Source organism: Neofelis nebulosa, chromosome 1 (assembly GCF_028018385.1).
Source record: "Neofelis nebulosa isolate mNeoNeb1 chromosome 1, mNeoNeb1.pri, whole genome shotgun sequence".
Taxonomy (NCBI): Eukaryota; Metazoa; Chordata; class Mammalia; order Carnivora; family Felidae; genus Neofelis; species Neofelis nebulosa.
The window spans coordinates 161,956,305-161,978,931 of NC_080782.1; the positions used below are offsets into that span (position 1 = coordinate 161,956,305).

Sequence of the window (22,627 nt, forward strand, 5' to 3'; positions counted from 1 at the left end):
TGTTCCCTCAATGTCCTCCTCTACCACAACACGTGTACGGTGAGCTCCACACTCGCTTTTGTATCGGCCACAGTCATGGTCATGATCTGGGGCTCTGATGCTTCAAGATCCCGTACCACGGCTGACACTCTGACAAAGGCTGAGAGGCTGGCAGGCAGGCCATCTTGCACGGAGTGGACACAGGAACCACACGTGTGTGCGTGCTCACACATGTGCTCATGCACACAAATGCACACCAGGATCACTGGGGCAGCCGGCAAGATGCTGGATGGTGCCAGTGCCCAGTGGCCTCTGTGACACGTCAGACTTTAACCGCCAGGGAAACCGGACAAAGGCTCACAGAACCTGAGTGCTCTTAAAACTACACATGGATCTAAAATGATCTCATAGAAGAAGTTTAATTTAAAAACCCACAAGAACACTGACACTGAGTCTGCCAACAATGTTGGAGTACAGCTCCAACAAAGAAGAAAAACATCTTTTCCTTATTATTAAAAAATAGTTTTTAAGCAAAAAAGAGCACTGTGAGATCAAATCTGTTAACTTTTCTTTTTATCTCGCTGAACAGAACATACCTGGATTTTTAAAAAAATTTTTCTAATGTTTGCTTATCTTTGAGAGACACAGAGTATGAGCAGGGGAGGGGAAGAGAAAGAGGGAGACACAGAATCCGAAGAAGGCTCCAGGATCTGAACTGTCAGCACAGAGCTCGACGTGGGACTCGAACTCACCGACTGTGAGATCATGTCCTGAGCTGAAGTCAGATGCTCAACCGACTGAGCCACCCAGGTACCCCCATTTTTTTAGTTTCTTTTTTGTTTTTAATTTTTAAAAATGTTTTTATTTATTTTTGAGACAGAGAGAGACAGAGCATCAGCAGGGGAGGGGCACAGAAAGAGGGAGACACAGAATCCAAAGCAGGCTCTAGGCTCTGAGCTGTCAGCACAGAGCCCGACACGGGGCTCGAACCCATGAACTGTGAGATCATGACATGAGCCAAAGTCAGACACTTAACTAACTGAGCCACCTAGACGCCCCAGAACATACATGGCTTTTTAAAGGATAATTTAGGCTATAAACGCACTGGGGTCACGAGGGGAAAGAAGTCATCCCGGCTCCTTCCGGAACTGCTGAGAAACAGGTGAGGTACAAACTGACTTACTATGCACGTTTCAAACGCACCACGAACCCTCTACCTAAATCGGAAGCACGTCCACTTCAGGTACGTCGCTTTCTCCTGCCAGGGCTCCCAGTGCAGCGAGTGTAGCTGCTGAGGCTGGCGCTGCTGGTGGCTAAGTGCTGTGTGGCACCTGTCCCAGGGGCTCGTACCTGTACAGGGAAGGGTCCCTCCTGAGCGTGTCTATGCTGACGTGCTGCTCCATCAGGCTGTACAGGAGAATCGGGAGGGACGTAAAGCTGATGTTGTACAGGGTCAGGTAGGCAGTGTCATACAACGTCTGCAGGAAGGACAAAGTCACACTGAGAACAACACCCTGGGCCTCTCGACAAACTTTTCTGACGGTTTTTCAATTTGCAAACACCCAGAGACACGAGCATTCTAGAATGCACACAGAGCCATGCTTCCGCAGCTACAGACAGCCGGACGCTTGCCAACCCTTCCTGATGTCAACTGTCGTGTTAAAACCACGGCTGACCCAGGCCTGAACGGGACCCACCCCACTCAGCCAGGTGTTGCTTAAAAGTTGGCAATTTTGGTGGCCATCTTTAAGCTTCAATCCTCCCCATCCCAGCCCCTCTGCTGGAAACAAGTGACGGAAAGGGGGTAGCCAAGGGGCCGCTGCTCTCCTTGGCCAGGCGAGACGGCCTCCAGCTGGCACACCTGAGTGTGCAGATGTCGATGGTGGGGCACCTGGGAGAGGGTCTCAGATGCCGACTGTGTCCTCTCAGGGCAGAAAGTTAGGGCTTTTGTGGACGGTGAGCATGGGTGGGGCACATCGCTGGCAGGCCGGCACAGCCACTGGGCCACCATGGCTCCTGAACCCGCCACAGGGTGCTGCACTGCTGACCAGCTCCCCCTGAGGCCTGCTCACCCCTGCGGCCTGCTCACCTGCTGTGGCCTGCTCCCCCTGTAGCCCGTTCCTCCCCTGTGGCCTGCTCCCCTGCTACAGTCTGCTCACCCCTGCAGCCACCCCCACGGGGAGGGAGGTACAGCCCATCTGACCTCAGGCAGTTGGACTCACCTGTTGTGAAAACCCACAGAAGAACTGGTATAAAAACTGAGGGAAAATGAAGCAGACGTTCTGAAAGGGAAGCCACATCCTGGTTAGTTCAGTGGCAGCCATGAGAGGCTCTCGCTCCTAAGCCGTCCATGTACTGAACCTTCCCTGCAGGCAGTGACCCAGGGCGCCCTGTACTCTCACGAGAGGGGTGAGGGCTTCTGAAGCCTACTCTTATTTTCAGGGCACAAAGCACACGTTCTGGTCCCTCTGTTAACAGAAACGTGAAGGGAAACTGGTTGCAGAGGAAGGAGAAAGCAACGTGGGCGTGAGTATGACCAGGGCCGAGTCCAAGCACAAGACGAGGACTCGTGCAAGGACGTCCTCCTCACGGCCACGTACAAGCGCACGTTACCGGTTCCATGCTCGATCTGTGCGCACGGGCGAGTGCCCGCTTCCTCCTTAGAAGCAGGGTCAGCGTCAGACCCTGTCAGACCGTCCCCGTGGTCCCTGTAGCACCTGACAGCCACACACTGCCCCGTGTGGGTGACCCGGCACGGGAGTCCTTCCTACCTTGTAGAAGAAGTATTGCACGAGCTCAGATATCCTGATGTAATATAAATGCCCGTGAACAAGCAGCATCTTCTTCAAGTGCTTAAACTTCGGAATGGCGTAGTCACTGTTCCTTGCGGCCTGGCGGCCTTCCTTCCCAATGACACCTGCCAGAGAAAACGCTGTCTCAGCACCACAATGGGAAACAGTGTGGAGCGAAACAAGGCGCAAGCGAACACGGGCCAGGAGACGCCCCGCACCACACGGCACCCTGTGCCTGAGCCCTGGTCCCACCTCCGGCCCCTCCCGCCTCACCGGCCAGGCATACGGGGCTGGGGCACACGGGCAGCTCACCTATGCCCACGTGGGCCTCCAGGATCATGCTGACATCATTGGCACCGTCTCCGATGGCTAAAGTGATAGGGTGCTCTTTTGAAAGTTTGATTAATTTAACAATCTGGAAAAAAAACAGAGGCAGAATTTATCTTCTCTGTTTTCTGTGTGGGTCATTCACTAACTAGACAGAAATAATGCAGATGTAAAGTTACATGAGGAGAAGGAAGCGACGATCTGGCTTGAGTGCACGGAGTAGTTCAATCTGTTTTATCCACAGGGGATGAAATCCCTTTCGTGTTGGGCAGAACTAAGTAAAGACAAGGCAGCTGAAGTGGGGTTACGAGGAAATAACATGGGAAAGGCTGAAGACGGAAACAGGAAGTAAATCCAGTAGTTCCTGGTTCCTGCTACACGTGCAGCTTTAAACATATGGGCTGCGATAAACTTGTAGGAAAAACCTAAAGGTTACATCCTGTTGGATGATATAGCCGTTCCAAGTTATCTGGTATCCAGCATCGATTTCTCACAGATAGGCTGCTTCTGATGCTATTTTCATTGTCAAAGTTGTCGTGTGTGCAAATCCAATCTGGCAATTCGATGCAATTAATAATTTTAAGTGCGTAGGCCATTTTTCTGTAATCTTTCTCTCCATTTACGTGTTTCAGAGCAGTGGTTCAAGTAGACCAAAAATGATAAGGAGTAACATGTGGAGCCTGTTCAGATTCTGTGTCTCCCTCTTCCTCTGCCCCTCCCCTGCTCATGCTCTCTCAAAAATAAATGAATGTTAAAAAATTTTTTTTTAAATAACGATGTGGGGGAGGGAATACTTTCGGCTAAAATGTGCTTTTGTTGTACAATAATACTAAAGAGGCACTCGGGTGGCTCAGTTGGTTAAGCATCCGACTTCGGCTCAGGTCACAATCTCGTAGTTTATGGGTTTGAACCCCGGGTCGGGCTCTGTGCTGACAGCTCAGAGCCTGGAACCTGCTTCAGATTCTGTGTTTCCCTCTCTCCCTGCCCTCCCCTGCTTGTGTTCTCTCTGTCTCTCCCTCAAAAATAAGTAAACATTAAAAAAAGATACCCCACCCCCCATCACAAATCAGAGCTGGCTGGAACCGGCAGCTCCTGGCGCTGACCCCCACCCCAGCGGCTGTTGGGGCCGCACCTGGGCCTTCTGCAGGGGCGCCATGCGACAGCAGAGCACGGCACTGCAGTTCCGGCAGATCTCAAGGAAGAGCTCCCGGTAGTTCCCACAGCTCCCGTCCTCCCTGGGCTTCATGATCAGAGACAGCGCGGCTCCATCAATGATGAGACCGTGGTCCTGCATGTCCGCCGAGAGTCTGTTTAATCACACAAACCAGAGACGTGACTCAGTAGCTAGGTCCATAGATTCTACCAGACTACGTCAGTTTTCTGAATATCTACAGAGGTTATAAACTGATGATCGAAGGATCAAGAAAGTGGTAATCCGGTTTTACCAGCAGCCTCTAGAGTACCAGACATGAAGCCCTTGAGCACATTTTAAAGTTGGGTTTCAATTAAACATTCTCACGCCCCCTAGGCAGAGCAAACAACGAGTTCTCACTGTGGTTTCACATGCCTGTTCCAACACTTTTCCACAACAAACGGAGAGTGCACATCTCGTGGCTGGCACAGGCCAGCGTTTATCCCCAAAGCCGCACTACGGCGGCGGGGCCGTGGCCTCACAGCTGACCTCTACGGGCGTCCCGTCTGGAGGACAGGGCTTGGGAGGAGCACAGTCAGAATGGGTCCTTTTGCTAGGTTTCCATGTTACGAGAACACCCCCATTCCCCCCAGAGGGGGACCCACAGACCAGGTGGAGGGAAACATCTTTGCTCTGCTTCTGAATCATTTAACATTTGCAGGTGACGAGAGCTTTACTACGTTAATGACAACCTAACAGGACTCAGATGCCCTCTGACCGCAGATCATGGGTCTGACACCAGCAAGGACAGCGTGGGTTAAGACGTGAATAAAATGCTGAGCATCCTTGGAAAAAACAACTCTCAGGTATATCCTGTTTTCTCTTAGCAAACAAGCATGCATTATTAACATTTCTCTCTTCGCTCTGGCAGATGCCCTGAGGAATCCACAATACAGCCCCCGAGTGGCTTACAGGCAAATGAGAACCATCCCACCCCAGTGGTTTACAATTAGGCCCTTCTGCACCCTTGAGCAGAAGTTTGAAAGTGAACACACACACACTCACAGACACACACACACACACACACACACAGACACACCTGTGGACACAGAGAGACACACTCAGCCATGGAAATACACAGAGACATACTCTCAGACACACACGCTCACAGACGCATTCACACACAAACTCACACACTCATACACACATGGACACGTACACAGACACACTCAGACATGGATACACAAAGACATACACACAGACGCGTACTCACAGACACACAGACACACCCGTGGACACAGAGAGACACACCCAGACATGGATACACACACACAGACATACAGACACACACACATGGACACACACACAGACACACTCAGACATGGATACACACAGACACACACAATGTGCACTCACAGACACACACACACACACACACACACACACAGACACACACCCCTCTTCTGCAGAAAGACACATCACAGCTGCTATGAAGAACTAGCCTTGGCCTCATCCCGCTGTTCACGGTGACCACACGAACGTGCGATGATGCCCAGGGACAGACCCACGCAGTCCACAGGGGCACCGAAGCCGGGCCTTGCTAGTGGAGGGGACGGGGCACCGCCTACCCTGAGAAGTTGTCCCTGGTTAAGCTCCCACTGTGGCGCAGGACGGTCTTGCTCAGCTCAAACAGGACGTCGTGCAGACTCTGCTCCTCTATCTTCTTGGTGGTGAGCTCGAGCAGCTGTGTGTTCCTCCTGAACAGCTTGCAGGCGTAGCAGGTGGCGGCCGCCGTCTCCATCTTGTCCCCAGTGAGGACCCAGACTTTGATCCCCGCCTTCTGCAGAGCCTCGATGGTATCGGCGGCTTTCTCCTGGAGCCTGAGCAAAGACGAGACCCACAATTGTGCGTGTGACAAAGGCAAATCGAAGCCGAGAGTGTCAGACTTGCGACCCGTGAAGCTATCTTTGTCGGCCCAAAACTAAGAAGCATCAGGCCGCTAGCTTGTCATCTTACCAGGAAGGGCCAGATAAGTGGATATGTTTTGCCAGGAGAGCACTTCCTAACTCCCAAGACAAACACCCATGGCGTATCAAGTTAAGCGTCTGTCGTGCACAATCCCCATCAGGTAAGCTGGCACTGTCTAGCTGGGACTTCCCGCTTACAGAGGGCTTAATCAATTACAAGAAGGACCATAACCACCAACAAAGTCTTGACCAGGAAAAACGGGGTCAGGAAAAGAGGTGGTCAGTAAGTGTCATGGTCTTTTCCTTTGGGGTGAACTTGGAATTCTGCCACTGGTCATGCTGGAGCCTCTAAGCGACGTGTGATACCGACAATGCCAGCAGGGGATCCTCCATGATTAACCCCCTTCTAAGTGAAAACCCAGAGCGCACAGGGTTTACACGATGTGCACAAGGTTGCACGGCTCTGACCACATCGGTCAGGATCTTGCTGGGCCTGGAGGCCTGGTTTCAAAGCCACATCTGCCTTATCTGGGCCCCGCCATTCTTCCCAGATTTTAGAGTCTGGGCTTTCGACGGGCATATGAAGTAGTGTGCCGTGACCCTGTCCAGGACTGGATGAAAAGGGCAGACAGGATTCTAACTGGAGTGACCCGATTACACTGGGAGTAAGCTTCCCTGCTAAGGCCTCCAGCCCATCCAACCTCAGCAGCCCAGAGACAAGAGAAAACATCTCTAATTTCTTTGGTTTTCAGAATAGTCGGTCAGGGTTTCTAGGGAAATGATTTGCAACTGAATATCATCACTTCAAAGCCACTGGTGCCCACCTGCCCCTGGGCATCTACTCTGTTTTCGAGGTCCCGACTCCCCACAGAGTTACTCTGCTCCCTGGACCCTCATGAGGGTCTGCAGACGTGGCTCCCCCATCCAGACCCTCTTCTCCCTGTACCTCCGGTCCTGAGCACAAGCTATGTTTCCTGTGTTGGTGCCTGAGGCCCTGGTCTGGCCGGAGTCAGGGAAGGAGTTACAGACACAAAATCAAAGCCAAACACATCTCCCAGCGCCCTGTCAAGATTGGGAAGTCACCGAGTGCTCGTTAAAGACACTGGGAATTGTAGGTTTCCAGTGAGGACTTAAATTTGGGTCCATTTATACCTTAAAGACTTTGAAACTTTATGGGACGTAAACTTCCAAAAAATGCCCGTAAAGTTTCTGCTTCATCCTGTAAATGAGGTATTTTTTCTTTTCCTCTCCTGCCACTCTCTCAAGTCACAACAGCAAGAGATGCCCACGTGTCCATGCGCGAGGCCTGAGCTCGCCTCAGCCTCGTCACAGAGGGGTGGCGGCTGAGAAGCCCTTCCTTCCGAGTACGGGAAAGTACGTGGTTGGCAATCTCACCAGTTATTGGTGGTGGTTTCTGCAATTCTACTCCACTGTTTTAAATTTCTTCAATGAGAAATGACAAATACACTGAGTTCGTTAAGATTTAAAATGTGCCACTTGAACTTGGAAAGGACTAGTGACAAATTAGGAAGAGAATTAGTTACTGATGGACTCTACAGAATAATTTTAAAATGACCCCCTCTCTTGACTATCCCTGACATCATGTGAAAATGCCAACTCATCCCTCAGGCCAAGTGTGACTTTCAGGGTCCTTATTCATGTAATTACAACATGGTCCAGTCACGACCTCCCAGTGACACCACCCCAAGGCCTGCCTGTCCCAATGTGGACACATGTCCCCGTGAGGATATCAGGTGCAGTGGCCCGTCCCCTGAGCATCCATGGGCCCTGATGCCACAGCACACAGCCACCTTCTCCTGAAGACACAGCGTGTCCACTACCTGTCCTCAACAGCCGTGGCACCAAGCAGAATGAGGTCTTTCTCTATTTGCTCGTAGGCCTCCGCCAACTTCTTTTCACGATCCTGAAGGGCCACCTTCGCGGCCTGCAGCAGTGTGCAAACACCTTCATATTCTTCGGGGATCAGCCTTTTGTAGGCAACGCACAGAGTTCGAAGTCCCTCCTGTGGGATACAACGCAGCCTTTATTGCTGAGACGCTGTCTTCTAGTAGCTCTCCCAGTACCCCGTCCCTCTAATTAGAAGAACTATCAGCCAGCCCTCAAAGGGATCAGTCACTTACAGCTGAATTGCATCCCCATTAAACACAGACAATCATCACAGGTTACAAAACTTCAACGTACGCAGGGGAAGGAGGCACACCCACACCTTGGGAAGAGAAGCCTTTCTTCTTTTATTTCGACAAATGAAGAGTTAAACTTTTTTCAGAACGTGATTTGCAATTTTATTTTATTGTAAATATCGAGTGATTTTTCTAAAGCAACAGTTTTTACACAGGGGAGTTTGTGACACAGACTTAGCACCCACTGAAGGAAAAAATGCTCAGTTATTCATCGAACCTCATGGGTCCACAGGACAGAGAAACAGAATCTGAGACAGTGGGTTTACTGTGATGGTAAGTCTGGGTGTCACCACACAGAACACATGCCAGCAGCCAGCGAGGTCAGTCGGTGCCTGAAGGGCCACACCGATCCCATCAAGCATTGTTTCCTTCTCGTCCAGAGGAAGTGAACCTTCACGAAGGTCTGCCTGATGCTCTGAGGACGACTTCTGGTTGGTCTGTCTGCCTCCTTGTTCTTTCAGCCCCGACTTGCCTAATCCCAGGAAAAGAGCCAGAGTCCTTCTATAATCAGCCCAAATTCTGGCAGAATCCTGGTGTGTAAGATTTTTTAAGAGTTTCCAGAATATGAGCTCAAGTTGTCCGTCACCACCAGGAAGTGCCTCAAGTCTCTAAGACCTTCAAACGTGGCTGAAGGACACACCCACGGAGTGGTCAGCCTCTGTCATCCCCAGAATTCTTCAAACAGTGACTGTGAACTGTAGGCCGAAGATTCCAGGAATAAAACGTTTGTTTGTAAAAGTATACGGTGCTGGTGTCGTGGAGACAGAGTAGAATACCTCTCCGGAGGCCTCCAGCTAAGTACTGCTGACACCCCAGACACTACAAAACAACACAGATATACGAGCAAAGCCAGACAGATGCACTATGAGAAAATTAAAGAACCACGTCTTACAAACACAGATGCAAAAACCCTCCACAAAGTACCAGCAAGATGAATCCAAGAGCACACCCAGAGGCCTACGCCTCAGGACCAAGTGGGATTTACCCCCGGAGGCAAGGATTCGGCACAGGAGTGTCCATCCGGTGACACATATTCACATATCTCAGCAGAATGGAGGCAACCACCCTCACGGCCTCCAACTTTAGAACTAGAAGGTGGTGCCTGTGTGCCGTGGACACTGCTCGGCTCGCACAGGGACCAGGTGCCGACACACCAGAAAGGCACACTCAGTACCGTTCTATTTACATCACACTCCTAATGATGAAAGCCGCAGATGGCAGACAGACCGAGGTTGACAGGGCCTGGAAGGGGCCTCGGAAGGGTAGCTGGGCCTGGGAGGGGCCGGGAAGGGGCGGCTGGCCCTGGAAGGGGCTGGGAAGGGGCGACTGGGCCTGGAAGGGGCCGGGAAGGGGAGACTGGGCCTGGAAGGGGCCAGGAAGGGGCAGCTGGGCCTGGAAGGGGCTGGGGAGGGGCGACTGGGCCTGGAAGGGGGCCAGGAATGGGCGATTGGGCCTGGAAGGGGCCAGGAAGGGGCCGGGAAGGGGCAGCTGGGCCAGGAAGGGGCCGGGAAGGGGCAGCGGGGCCTGGAAGGGGCACTGGGCCTGAAAGGGGCTAGGAAGGGACTGGGAAGGAGCTGGGAAGGGGCGGCTGGGCCTGGAAGGGGTCTCGAAAGGGCAGCTGGGCCTGGAAGGAGTGATGGGCCTGGAAGGGGCCAGGAAGGGGCTGGAAAGGGGCGACTGGGCCTGGTAGGGGCAGCTGGCCTGGGCAAGGGGCAGTGTGGCTCTGCACCCCTGCGCAGTGGGCCAGGAAGCTGCTCAAGTGACATAATGACCAACAGTTTGGACCAACGCCTGTCCCCGGGCTCCAATACCACACTCCAGTTCGGGAAGATTTGAAGAAATGGGGCGCTGGGGAGGGCACAGGGCACCCTCCACACTGTCTCCACGGCCCCCTGGGACTCCACATTATTTCAACGACACACCAGAAAGGCACACAAATGCCTTTCTGTGCATAGAGTCACAAATGCAGTGGCCCTATAGGTGCCTCCACTCAGGCCTGGACAGTAGGAGGGTTCCTGGGACAGTGACCATGGCAGCCCCTTGAGTCTGCAGAGGACCTGTGAGCATGTGAGGGGACCCCTAGTGCCAGGAACAAACGGTCAGGTCAAGGGGCAGAACAGTCCTAGAAGCCAGGCTGGAGACCCCAGTCCACAGGGCACCACTGGACAGGACAGTGGTGCCCTGGACCCACCTGACGCGTGCTAAAGCCGTCATCTGAACAGGGTGAGCCTCTTCCAGAACAAATCCATGCCTGGTGGGAACACAGGGTGACCCCATACCTAACAAGGCAGCGTCCTCAGGCCGGGTCCTGTCAAAGGCCATCAGCACACGCAAAGGGGCAGAGAGCACTACCCACAACGAGGACATTAAGCACTCAACTGAGGTGAAGCAAAGCCGGCAGCAAGGTCAAAACTAGGAGAAGCCCGTCAGACAGCCACTATGACCGTGTAACGGACGGCAGCAAGTTACACACAGACACCCATGGAACAAAGGCCTGACATCTGAGAAATCTCCGGGCAGGAATGGCGGCTGATTAAACCCTGCTTGAGATGTGAGTGGGCGCGAAGACGGGATGACAGAAACTACCCACGACGAGGGAGAAGACGGTTTAAAAACAAGAGAGCTGGGGAGCCCTGGAGCAGCCAGGGAGTCCCAGCTGGAGTCCTGGGAAGGCAGTGGCAGAAGAAACACCCGAAGACGCACTGGCTAGGAAATTCCCCAACCTGATTAAGAAACCCGTGAACCCACAGACCCAGTGCCTGGAGCAGCCTGAGCACAAAACAGGGTCACTGCGTCAGAGCAGGTTGGGACCGCCTGCCTGACCACGCCATCAGAAGAGGAGATAGATACAGAGAACAGAAACGGGGACAGCGGCCTCCCGGAGCGACAGGGAACACGCATCCGTCCCAAGACACAACACGGCTGTTTCCACAATGGCCCCAAATGGGGGAAGCTGCCCGTGTGTGGAAAGGGAAGTTGGGAAGCCATGCCCGCCACGCTGCCAGGGACGGTGGCTGTGGGCGCAGACAGCACGGTCCTGACGCGCCCAGGGGGAGAGTCCAGCACCATCTGAAGGCGGTCGTGAGATGCAGGTGGCCTGGCGCAACCTTAACGCCAGAGGCGAGGCTACGAGGGAAGGACCGTGACATCCATGCTGTGGGCACCGCTTCAGGGGAGGAGCCAGGGCTTCAGGGGAGGAGCCAGGGCCACGATGATTCCCACAAGGAACCGCTGTCTTGAGGTCGGGGGTTTCCGAGGCGCACTGAGCCGCTGTTTCGGTGGAGCGCACGGGGTTCTGGCCCGTGGGCCCCCTCTCCCTGAAAGAAGGGGGCTTGGACGGCAGACCCCAGAAGGGCGGGAGTACCACCAAATCAACATCCTGTGTGCAGAGAAAACTGTGTGCGCAGAGCCAGTCCTGTTTGATGGCTGTGCCCAGGAGCGCAGCCAGCGTCCCGGCCATCTGTCGTGGGAACAAGGCCTCCCGCCACTTCAGACTTGGTGCCAAAGTGACCCGCTGCCCCTTGGGGTGACCGGCACACCTGTACCAACACACGTCGCCCCAGAGTCAGGTGTACATGTGCCCTCAGGAGCTGGACAGAAGCACAAACAGGATCCTCGCCTCTGGGCAGCGACATGGCTCAGCCTTCTCAAACCTGCAGCTTACTGCCAGATTCCTGCTGGTTGGCGTAGTTGCCTTGTTCGGCCGGCAGGCGTTAGGAGGCACCTGCATGGGAACCTGAAGGTGGAGTCGTGCACTCAGATGGCAGTGCTCAGACAGGCGGGCATGCCCAGGGCACAGAGGCACCTCCCGGTCACAGACACGTCCGATGCTATGACATCCAGTTCGATAAACGTGGACACTTGCGTGAGCACCGTGGAACGTTTATGACGTTACTTGTGAAGTGGAGGTGGCGTTGAAGATTCAGGACCCATTCTCCAAGGTTACCAGGGCCCAAACTCCGTGGTTTAGCGATTCTTACATGTCATGTTCTGTGGATTGCAGCAGTGGGGACAAAGCCCTGGCTGAGGGTTTGCGGGTGGTCTCAAGGACACACACGCTCCTGCTTGGACTGCTGTCCTCCGTGGGGCGGGCCGTGTGCGGTGGGAGCAGGCAGAGCGACCCCCTTCAGAATGAGACGCGGGGGGAACCACGCAGGAGAACCACAAGGGAAAGTATCAGCACGAGTTTTAAAGCGAATCACCAGAAATCCTCAGGATCCCAACATAGTCACCACAGATGTGCTTAAATTCTGACCGCCCCCCGACACTGCTAGCCCCACCTCACAACAAAAACAAGCCGCAGCCTGTCCAGTCGGGTGCGGGGGGGGGGGGGGCGGTGGTGGTGGGCACCCAGGTCAGCGGCACCGCCAGGTTTCTACTCCGTCGAAGGCACATGCGGGACAGAACAGGATGCTGGCAGCCAGCCTCCCCCACCCCCACCCCCCCCGCCCCGCCCAGCGTGGGACAACTGTGCAGCCCTCCACCCAGCTCACCACCGCGTTGCGCTCCACTCTGGAACGGATCTGGTCAACTTTGCCTTCTATCACGCGGGGAAATATTGAAGAGTCTGCTCCTTTGCAAAACAGATAGATTTCTCCTACAAAATGAGAAAAAAAAGACGCTAAATAACAACGCAGAGAAGACTAGACTCTTTTTCACATTTGCTTTTGTTAAGAAACAAAAATAGGGACGCAAGTGCTGAGACATCGTAGGGATTTCCCAAGACCCGTGAACATGCGCCGTCGGGGAAGCTGAAGCCACGCGCTACAACGCAGCCTCTGTGCCTCCCGGCAGGATGGGCCACCACTGTCACTGCCCTCTGTCTGGTTCAGCCTGGCCAGGTGGGCATCCTGCTGTCCTTCACGTCACCAAGACCACAGGGACATCTGTTGTGAAAAGCCCCCCACACATCAATGTCCCCACCGTGCACACCCTGGTGCTGAGACACATGCTTCCCTGCCCTTGAGATAAACCGATTTCCTCTTCCAGGGAAGCAGAGAAGCTCTCCAGCCAAGATGAAGAGATCAACGACACAGAAGTGCCGCTCTGATCAACAGGCCCCTGGCACCCAGGGGCTCTTTCTTTTCCAGCCACGAATCTCCTGGCCCGAAAAACCACGCAGCACACAGCTAGGCCAGCTTTGTCTGCATGCGGCTCCTGAAACACCGTGAGGTCAGTCCATGACAGCAGCAGCGGCCATGACTGGTATTGTCTCCGTCACCCGCCTTTAGACAGGAAGCGCAGACATCCTGGCCTGGGGCTGGTCTTGGAATTCCTAGACACCGGCGGCCCTCAGGGGAAACCAAGTCCAGAGGTACCAGGAGGGGTGGCCACTGCTCCTGGGGGGGCAGCTGAGAAAGGGCCGTGGGGAGGGCACACCCCTGGGGCGATGGCTAGTGAGACCGCTTGGCTGGACAGCACGGGAACCTGGATGAGGGCACCTGAGCTCAGCTGTGGCATTCGGAGCCCAGCTAGGTTCATCCCCTTGATGCCAGAGAGGACTCCCTCCTGCACACAGAGCGAAAACATGTAAAATAGCACAATTCAGGGGCGTCTGGGTGGCTCACTCAGTTGAGTGTCTGACTTCAGCTCAGGTCACGATCTCACGGTTCGTGGGTTCAAGCCCCACGTTGCCTGCAGCCTGCTTTGGGTTCTGTGTCTCCCTCTCTCTCTGTCCCTCCCCCACCCATGCTTTCTCTCTCTCTCTCTCTCTCAAAAATAAACATTAAAAACCCCCCTAAAACACAGCACAATTTATGCTCACCAAAGCCCTGAAACTAAAGCTAAAGTCAGCCTATAGTCAGAAAAGATGGTGTCTGGTGACACATGGAGCTGGGCAAGGCCACACGGGGCTGGGAGCCAGATCCCCAGGACATGCCCACCAACTGTGTGGGTTCTTATCACGAGCCGGGAAGAGTGGGGCCTGGGCTGGCCCCACAACCAGCCCGGGGGGCAGAACCCATTCCTGACTCCAGACATGACTTCCAGCCAATCGTGCAAGTTGTCAGACATGGTTCACGGCAATAATGCTAGTCGAAACGACATAATGATGTGTTCCCGCATTTTTCCAGAAAAATCATGATGACTCAAGGCACTGGCTCGGGAGTGGCTTAAATTTCCCACTGTCTTAACTTGTCAATCGTTCGATACATTCCACCAGGGATGTGTTTGGCCTTGGGGCTTGGTTACCGACAGCCCCCGACATGAAAATGACCAGAGTGTGAATCAAACTTTAACCTGCAAAAAAGCAGGAGCAGGCAGCACGTGGAACCACCCCTGGATCCTGCTCTTGCAAGTTTGTCCACGAGCAGGAAGAACCCAGCGGAGTGAACGTACAGTGAGGCACCCGCAGCACAGTGAGCATGTCCATGGCCCTGGGAGGAAGCCCATGCCGTTAACTGGCCGGGGGGCTACGGTCCCCCAAACCCGTTAGGTTGTAAAACCAGTGCAATTAGCGTTCTCTCCAGGGATGCGTTACCACCCAAAGAACAGTTCATTTAATTAATTATTCAAACTTCTCTTGAAGCAAGTTGGCACAGAGGCTCATGCACATGGCACGTGGCCTGTCCTCGTGAGCCTGCAGTCCCGCAGGGGACCCTGGAGGACAGGCAGATGTCGTCCCAGGGAAGCGGCTGTTGTCGGGGAGTGAACGCCCCGGACGAAAATTGTTCATGTGACTCAGCTCCTTCCCGAGCTTTGGGGATGGGCCTTTGAAGGGAGGTGGCAGCTGTCGAGGACTCCACAGTGCACCTGCCAGGAGCACGTACGGGCATGTGGCTCAGGAAGAAGCACAGACGGGGCAGGAGCTGTGAGAAGTCACGCTTCTCTTCCTGCGGCGAGGTCATGCCTGCCGGCTCCCGAATTGCCTTCCAGGTGGGATGCAGCCACGACACTTCACATTCCCGTGGGGACACCACGTGGTGAAGGACTGAGGATGTCATGTCCCAGAGTCCCACGCCATTGTTCTGGGGTGTTCTGACAGGCTCCAGCCCTGGAGAAGGTGCTCCAACCGCTGGGGGGAGCCGCCCACCCCGCATGCCCCACACACCTGAGCGTGTCTGTCGACACTGTGGGCGAGTGCTTCCCACACCCTGCTGACCCCAGTGCCAAAATCCATTTTGACACATTATGAATAGTGCTCATGTTATTCACGCCCCGTGACACCTGGTGCCAAGACTCATTGGCGGAACCCTGCCAGTCCTCCTTGTTGACAACTGGCTCAGGGGTACGGGGACCATGCAGGGACAGTGCCCAGAGCTTCCAAGTGCCTTCCCCAGGCTCATCATCCAGCACCCCGGGAAGCGACTCATGGGGTCCTGCCAAAAGACGCGTCCCGGCAACCTCACACCGTCCTTTGTGGCCTAAGGAGGAAAACTAGTCATTGCCAGTCCCATCAGAAGATGGTCACAACAGTCCTGTTGAGGTACTCCCCACACGAGGTCCTCCCGTGAGCGTCAGGACACTGGCTGACACAAAATTCCCCAACGTGCCTTCAGATCAGTGTGTCAGGCTCAGAGTCTGGTTCCAGGGTCATGGCTGTGTTTCGCTGCCAACCAGGCAACTTTCCAAAGAGATACGCAGCCTGGCACCACCTAGTTTTACCCTTTACAAAAAGGAGTAAGATCCCACATCTTTTGACAAGAGGCCATTCTGAAACTGCGATTGCGTTGAGCGCACTGAATTAAGCAGCGTCTACCGAGTGGTCCAGAGCAGGGCAGTGGTGCGTACCCTGCTGAGGTGAGCAGGGGTTCGGTCTTCAGGATGTTCACAGTTGGCTGGTGAGAAGACAACAACTCCCCCGACAGAGGCAACCAGGGAAGGCTTCCTGCAAGGCAGCCATGGGGCTGCCCTCAGAGAAGCACAAGTGAACAAGGGGGCCCCCAGGGGGAAAGGTGCCTCTGGGGAGGGGCCCCCAGGTGGAAAATGTGCACGTCCAGGGTTGGCTGGGGGCTGACAACTGGGAAGGCAGCTCGGGAGCCAGGGCTTGGCCACCGGAAGAGGGGCCGCGCCACCAGCAAGGTACCCTCGGGGCCCTTTAGGACTGATGTGCCGCAGATTAGGAGGCGGGGGCTGCAGGTGGGAGACCCCAGGCTGCCGGTGAGGGGGCTGCCAGGAAGGAGAGGAGACCTCATAGGACTTGCTGGTCAAGGGGAAACATCAGGCTTTCCTGTGCCAGCAGAGGTGCCAGGAGGAGGGCCGGGCACCTGGGGCGTGAGGAGATACGGGACCTACAGTGGGTTCGGCAACTTTTTGTTTTAAAGAGAACGAACGAACGCTTAAGTCCTCGCGCTCCTACAGGATGTGAGCATCAGAATAAACCCGCTACGATGCGCAGTTGAGGAAATGGAAGAAAAAAACATTTCTACCTGTAGCAGATCTGACAATCACACTCATTCTCCTTCTTACGGAGTCAAAACTCAAAATTTCCAGCAATTCAAACCTGAAAAAGAGATTAAAAGTTGGTTTTGACATGCACCTTGCCCCATGAGTCCTGTGAGCCTAAGTAATCACAGGACTCTGCTCAGCAGGACATCCAGGGTGTCCTCTGCCGCGTCCAGAGAGCCCTCCCTGCATGCCTGCCCCGTCCCTCCCAGCCAGGCTGCTCCTTCATGGAGTCGGGACCCACGAGTGGGGGACTCTGCTCCTCACAGCTGGCACAACACTGCCAAGGCCAGGCTCCCGTGTGCTCACCACCAGGACATACGCATGGGACCCTCCCAACCCGAGCCCAAGTTGTAGGTGCCCAGGGAGTCCGTTCCCCAAACAAAAGGCACATTCACTTTTCTGGATTCTGAACACAGACACGCAGACACTATCAGAGCTTCCAACCCAGGACAATAAACCAGGGTCCTTTCAGTTAATAAGAATCATTTAGAAAACAAAGAAAACCAATATTTAATTGGCTTGTAGTCTTATCAGAAGACCACGATCTCTGCTAGCATTTGAAATACCAAAGGTAATTCAGCAACCCCAGACACCGTCTCTGGAGACTCCTCAGGGTCCAGAGACCCCAGCTGCAGCTTGTGGGGGTGGGGAGGGCAAGCTGTAGGAGAACCCCTCTGCGGAAGCCCACCTGCCACCTCGGAGGGAGCCAGGACGGCAGGCAGGGCCCCGGGAACCCCCAGTGCTGCAGGCACAAGCCCCCTGTGCCAACACAGGACCCGCGGCCAGCCCAGAGCGGTCAGGGGTACACCGCTTATGCTGACCCGAGGGTTTATTTTGCTCAAGGGAACGTTAAAATTCGGGGGATTCTGAGGCCGTCACCACCCAGTGTCACATTCTTTGCCACCTGTCCTTCCCCGTGCCCATCACCGCATGTTCGTGTTTATAAAGGAGACCAGCAGCCCCGAGTCAAGACTCAAGACATGCCCTCTGTCTCTGGGACAAGGCATCTCAGAACAACACGGCCACCAACCCTGAGCACATGTGGTCACTGAAGACAGAACGGGAAGCACCAGCACCCACCGCGTCCTTGCTCAGACTGTCTTTGGCAGGTCACGGGGTCCCACAGCCCGGGGGCTGGTGCTGTGTGAACACGGGACCACTGTGGCCACTCCCTGTGGCAGACAGGCAGGCAGGCAGGCAGGCAGACAGTGGCTGGGAGAGTGTCAGAATGTGTTAGAAGCTGAGGGCACTCTCATGCTAAAGCCTGAAATCAGGCGCTCGTGGCAGACCCTCCGGACGCCGCAGCACTGGCCGGCCTCCACTCTGGCCGTCCACTCCTAACCTCCCCGCCAGTGGGCGACGGTCCTGGGTTCTCCGGAAAAGAAGGGGAGGCAGGCGTGGGAGCAGGACAGAGGGTCTGGGTTTTCCCCGGGAAAGCCGTCGTGTGGAGGAGTCCTTTCCCCCAGCGTGCGGCCCTCACCTCTCCACACCGTTCTCCCTGTTCAGTATCTCCATGTAGTTCTCCTTCAGCCGCAGGTACGTGAAGCCGAGTCTGCAAAGAAGTGCACAAGTGCGGAGCTTAGCCAGAGTCCCCAGGTTCCTCCTCTACACGTTACTTAAGTTTGGGGAAAGCGTTCTTTTCAAGAAAGAAATGCCCTCGTACTGGTGTTAATGGGTGTCAGGAGGACAGGAGCAGGTGTGTGGACCGGCCCGTGGGTGGCAACCCCTTTCCGCCCACTGATCAGTGGGCTGTTTAGCCACGGCAGCCATGTCACAATCACAAGGATCCCGGGACACGGTGTCTCCAGAACGACCCTCTCAGTTTACTGATGAGGAAACTACAGCCCAGAGCAAGCAGTCAGTCAACAAGCCCGCAGAGCGTGTAACCTGTAACACCCCTCCTCTGCCAGCCTGAGAGCCACCAGTGTGCCAGGTGCTATGGTGCAGAGAGAGGGGCGTGGCTTCTGTGCACCAGGAGCCGAGAGATGGGGATGTGAAACCGCCACCTGAACACAGCCGGTGGCCACGACGATGCCAGGGCGCCACAGGACCATGGGAACAGGGTGTCCACTCGCCCCAGCAGCGTGTCTACAGTGACCGGCAGGAAAGCCCGTCCTGACTTCTAATGTGACTGCACAAGCTTTCCCTTCTGAGCCCTCGTGTCCAAGGAGAGAGCTCCTCTGCACGTGTGTGACTTTGCACATTTGATCAGGGTCCCGCTGACACAACTTACATGCCTGAAGTCACCACTCAAACTGCACAGGGAAAATGCATGAGTTGGGGTGCCTGGGTGGTTCAGTTGGTTGAGCATCTGACTCTTGGTTTCTGCTCAGGTCATGATCTCATGGTTTTGAGTCCAAGCCCCACATCGGGCTCTGCACTCACAGTGTGGCGTCAACCTGGGATTCTCTCTCTCTCTGTATCCCTCCCCCACTTGCACTCTCTCTCTCTCTCTCTCTCTCCCTCCCTCAAAATAAATGATGCAAAGTTAAAAAAGAAAAAGAAAAACGCATGAGTCAACAATGCACAGGTTCTAAGCAGATGAGAGTGTTCAACGCCCTTTCGTTACTGGCAGTGAAGAGGGACGATGGGCCCCCGGCATTAACTCAGTAGCCGTAGGCTGCGGGAACTGGGGAAACATCTCCCTGACGTGGCTCTGGAATAAAGGATTCTTCCCCATGTTTGCTCAGAATGCCATCTGTGGAAGGCCACGTCCTGAGGCAGCTAGAACTCCCAGTAGGATGGTGTGGGCAGCGGAAGGCACACAGACCTCACACAACAGCAGACAAAGTGAACTACGAAGATAGCCCCGCACCCTATGCTGTGTGACACTGCCCAAGTTGCTTGACATCTCTGGGCACCAATTCTTTAGGACAGAGAAGACTGGCCATAAAATGCATCTAAGACTGTTTGTATCTTCAACAGAAGTTAGAAGGGGAACCATGCATCTAAGACAGTGGTAACGACCAGCAGCAGGGGGGCTGCCGGCAGCAGGCTGTGTGCAGAAGGGACCATCCTCCACCAACAGAGATGGGGGGCACTGGGGCGCGAGGGCACTGCCTGTCTAGCCCCCTTCCCCCACAGCACAGGACCGCGTTGGGACACGCCGGTACGAGCCGCGGTCGGGGCGGATGGCACAGCATGGACCTCGGGCACCAGACCCGCCCGCGGCCGGACACGTACCTCTGGATACCTTCGACTAGGGCCACCTCGTCGGGAGAGGATGAGATGTACACACAGGACTTCCCTGAGTCTGGTGACTTCCTGGGTCCATCCACGTCATCGTCATCCTTCACCTGGATTGTGTGGCATAGGCACAGGGCCCGGAAAAATAGCTCTTCTCGCTCCTGTCAAAGTGCAGCACAAGACCCCACACGTCTATGCCGACGCAGCTCAGAGCACATGGCGAATCGACAATGAAGCAGGGTGGGCACCCTTCAGGGGTTCGGAGGGGTTAGTGTCCCCTCTGGTGCTTAAGGGTGGGGTGTGTGTGGCTTCTCTTCATTCTCCAGCACTTCTGAGTAAGAAGGGGAGGAGACGGGGTCAAGGTCGCAGGCGGTGAACTCGGCGGGCCAAACCTCTGCGAGCCTGTGTGCCCTGGGGATCCCCGACCACTTCCTGGGGGCCCTGGGGTGCGGCTGAGGCAGAAGGGTGCCAAGAGAGCACCGAGCCAGTGGCACACCTCACGATGACCACAGACCCCGGGCCCTCCCTCTGAGACTCTGCGGGGAAGCCACAGTCCCCAGGTGGAAACTGTCAGAGGCACACGTGGCAGGAGGTGGGGGGGCACTTGGTCACGACAGGCCGTCACTGTGCAGCCTGCTAAGGTGAGCTGTGTGACCCTGCACAGAGCTCTGCAGTCACCAAGGTTTCGGGAATGGTCTCCTCACTGACCATGGTGACCGCGGTGAGGGTCACAACACCTCCCAGAGATGCTGAGATCTGGAGCCACAGCACATGGGTATGTGTGCGTGTGTGCCTGTGAGATTGTGTGTGTGTGTGTGTGTGTGTGTGTGTGTGCGCGCGTGCTAGACTGTAGCTTGTGTACATGTATGAGGGTATGTGCACCTAAGTTATGTCTGTTCATGCGTGTATGTACACATAATGCACGTGTGAGCAGGAAGGCCACGTGTCTGTGTGCACACGTGTGTACGTGCAGCACACGTGGGGGACACAGTCTGGTGTGTGCACATGCATGTGTGTGTACACACCTCCACATCTGAGATGAAGGGCACGTATGTGCACTTCAGCGTAGTGTGTGCACACACATGAAGGTGTGTGTACTATGCACGTGCAACGCACGTGTGCGTGGGGGGGCATGTGTCTGTGTGTGTGCATCTCTGTGCATGCACGTGTGCGTATGTGCTCAAGCGTGAATATGCACACGTGCGTGAGCACACACCCCTGGTGTGCTGAGCCCCTCTGCCCTCAGCCCACCACTCGCCTGCCTGTCCACAGTGTAAAGCTGCTTCCCACACGGATGTGACCTGCCGGACTTGCTGGCGGAAGTGGCGGCGCCCCACAGGCTCCACGCTGGTCACTAGGGGACCCGAGCACGAGGTGACACAGCCCACCCTGTGATCGGGACCCTGTGCAGGACAGAGGGGACGGCCCCGAGGGAGCGCACCTGCCGGGGTGTGCCCACCTACCCTGGCGCCAGCGCCCGGGGAGGAGTCGATCATGTCGATGCCGGAGGCGTCAGGGAGCACCTGCCCGTTGCAGACGGCGTGCGGCACGTACACGTGGCCCTCGATGCAGCACTCCTTGAACTCCATGTTGTTCTCCGTGAGCGTGCCGGTCTTGTCCGTGAAGACGTACTCCACCTGCGGACACACAGCTGCGCTGGGCAGGTCTGGCCAGGGGCCCGCGGCCTCGGACACAGAGAAGGTGCCACTCGCGGGTCAGACCCCGGTGTAGCCCCGCTTCCACCCAGAGGGGGCTTCCCGGGCTCCACCCCCTACCCTGCCAGAGCTGCTGGACCCTGCGCAGGGTGAGCCAGCCTCCTCTAGCTCCCGCTGAGGCCAGCGGTCCCATCGGAGCCGCGCGAGCACCTTCCTCTGGGTCTGGAGGTGGAAGCTCTGGGTGCAGCTCGGCTCCCGTTGTTTGGACGCACAGATGTGGGGTGGGGGTATGAGAAAATCAAGGATGCAGGGAGAATGAACCTGAGCTCACTCTGAGGTCTGGGAGGTCAAAACTCACCACATCACTGACAGTTCACCAGTCAGAACTCAAACAAAAGTACAGAGCAAATTTCAGACACAAAACTACACCCAGTTTTAAGCCCTAAACTTGGATCAATTTCGGGTACATGTTCGTCAGGAATGACGTGGAATTCTGGACAGTGGAACAGCGTGGGGATCCCCGCCGCCCGAGCCCCGCTGGCTGGAGGAGCAAGTCCCCGCTCACTGCCCGGGACGCGCAAGGAGGCAGGTTTAAGGGCAGTAAAGTGCCGGAGCCCGGGAAGCAGAGGAGACAGGTAATGAACCGGCTACATGTTTCATGCTGTGCCTTTTTCAGCAAAATGTTCTCTTGTGTCTTAATCCCACTGCAGAAAATGCCTTCCCCTGTGTGCTTGACTCAAGTAAACTGTAAGTACACAGCAGTAACCCCCTGAATTATTTTTAAACCACCTGCCATGCAAACACCCAAAACTCTGCCAGGCCTCTCCCCACAATCTGGAAAACTAGTGACAGGAAGGCGCCCGCTTGTGAGGGCTCACGGGCACGGGCGGCTGTGTTACTGGAAGTAAGTGACATCTGACATTTTTCAGAGTGAGGACCAATGACGATAATGACTATTTCAGGAGGCCCCATCTCCTGAAGCTTTCCCACAAACCTCCGGGGC

At 55.2% G+C, this 22,627-nt stretch overlaps 1 protein-coding gene and 1 long non-coding RNA gene across 4 annotated transcripts in view; both read right to left on the reverse strand.

The window, feature by feature from the left end:
- Window positions 1–22,627, reverse strand: part of ATP11A (ATPase phospholipid transporting 11A) — a 123,997-nt gene that overhangs the window by 19,167 nt on the left and 82,203 nt on the right. For all 3 annotated transcript variants that reach the window (XM_058742190.1, XM_058742195.1, XM_058742204.1), the window contains exons 13-24: window positions 21,433–21,606; window positions 19,967–20,130; window positions 18,264–18,335; window positions 16,765–16,838; window positions 12,892–12,995; window positions 8,039–8,220; window positions 5,859–6,110; window positions 4,231–4,405; window positions 3,084–3,186; window positions 2,751–2,896; window positions 2,202–2,261; window positions 1,330–1,457 (exon numbers count right to left, since the gene is read on the reverse strand). In XM_058742190.1, coding sequence (XP_058598173.1) covers window positions 1,330–1,457; window positions 2,202–2,261; window positions 2,751–2,896; window positions 3,084–3,186; window positions 4,231–4,405; window positions 5,859–6,110; window positions 8,039–8,220; window positions 12,892–12,995; window positions 16,765–16,838; window positions 18,264–18,335; window positions 19,967–20,130; window positions 21,433–21,606 — 1,634 coding nt within the window. The remainder of the gene's footprint in view (window positions 1–1,329; window positions 1,458–2,201; window positions 2,262–2,750; window positions 2,897–3,083; window positions 3,187–4,230; window positions 4,406–5,858; window positions 6,111–8,038; window positions 8,221–12,891; window positions 12,996–16,764; window positions 16,839–18,263; window positions 18,336–19,966; window positions 20,131–21,432; window positions 21,607–22,627) is intronic.
- Window positions 8,431–11,584, reverse strand: LOC131519322 (uncharacterized). The gene is made up of 2 exons (XR_009265597.1): window positions 9,323–11,584; window positions 8,431–9,217 (listed from the first exon to the last, which is right to left on the reverse strand). It is a non-coding gene; the product is annotated as an uncharacterized LOC131519322 (long non-coding RNA).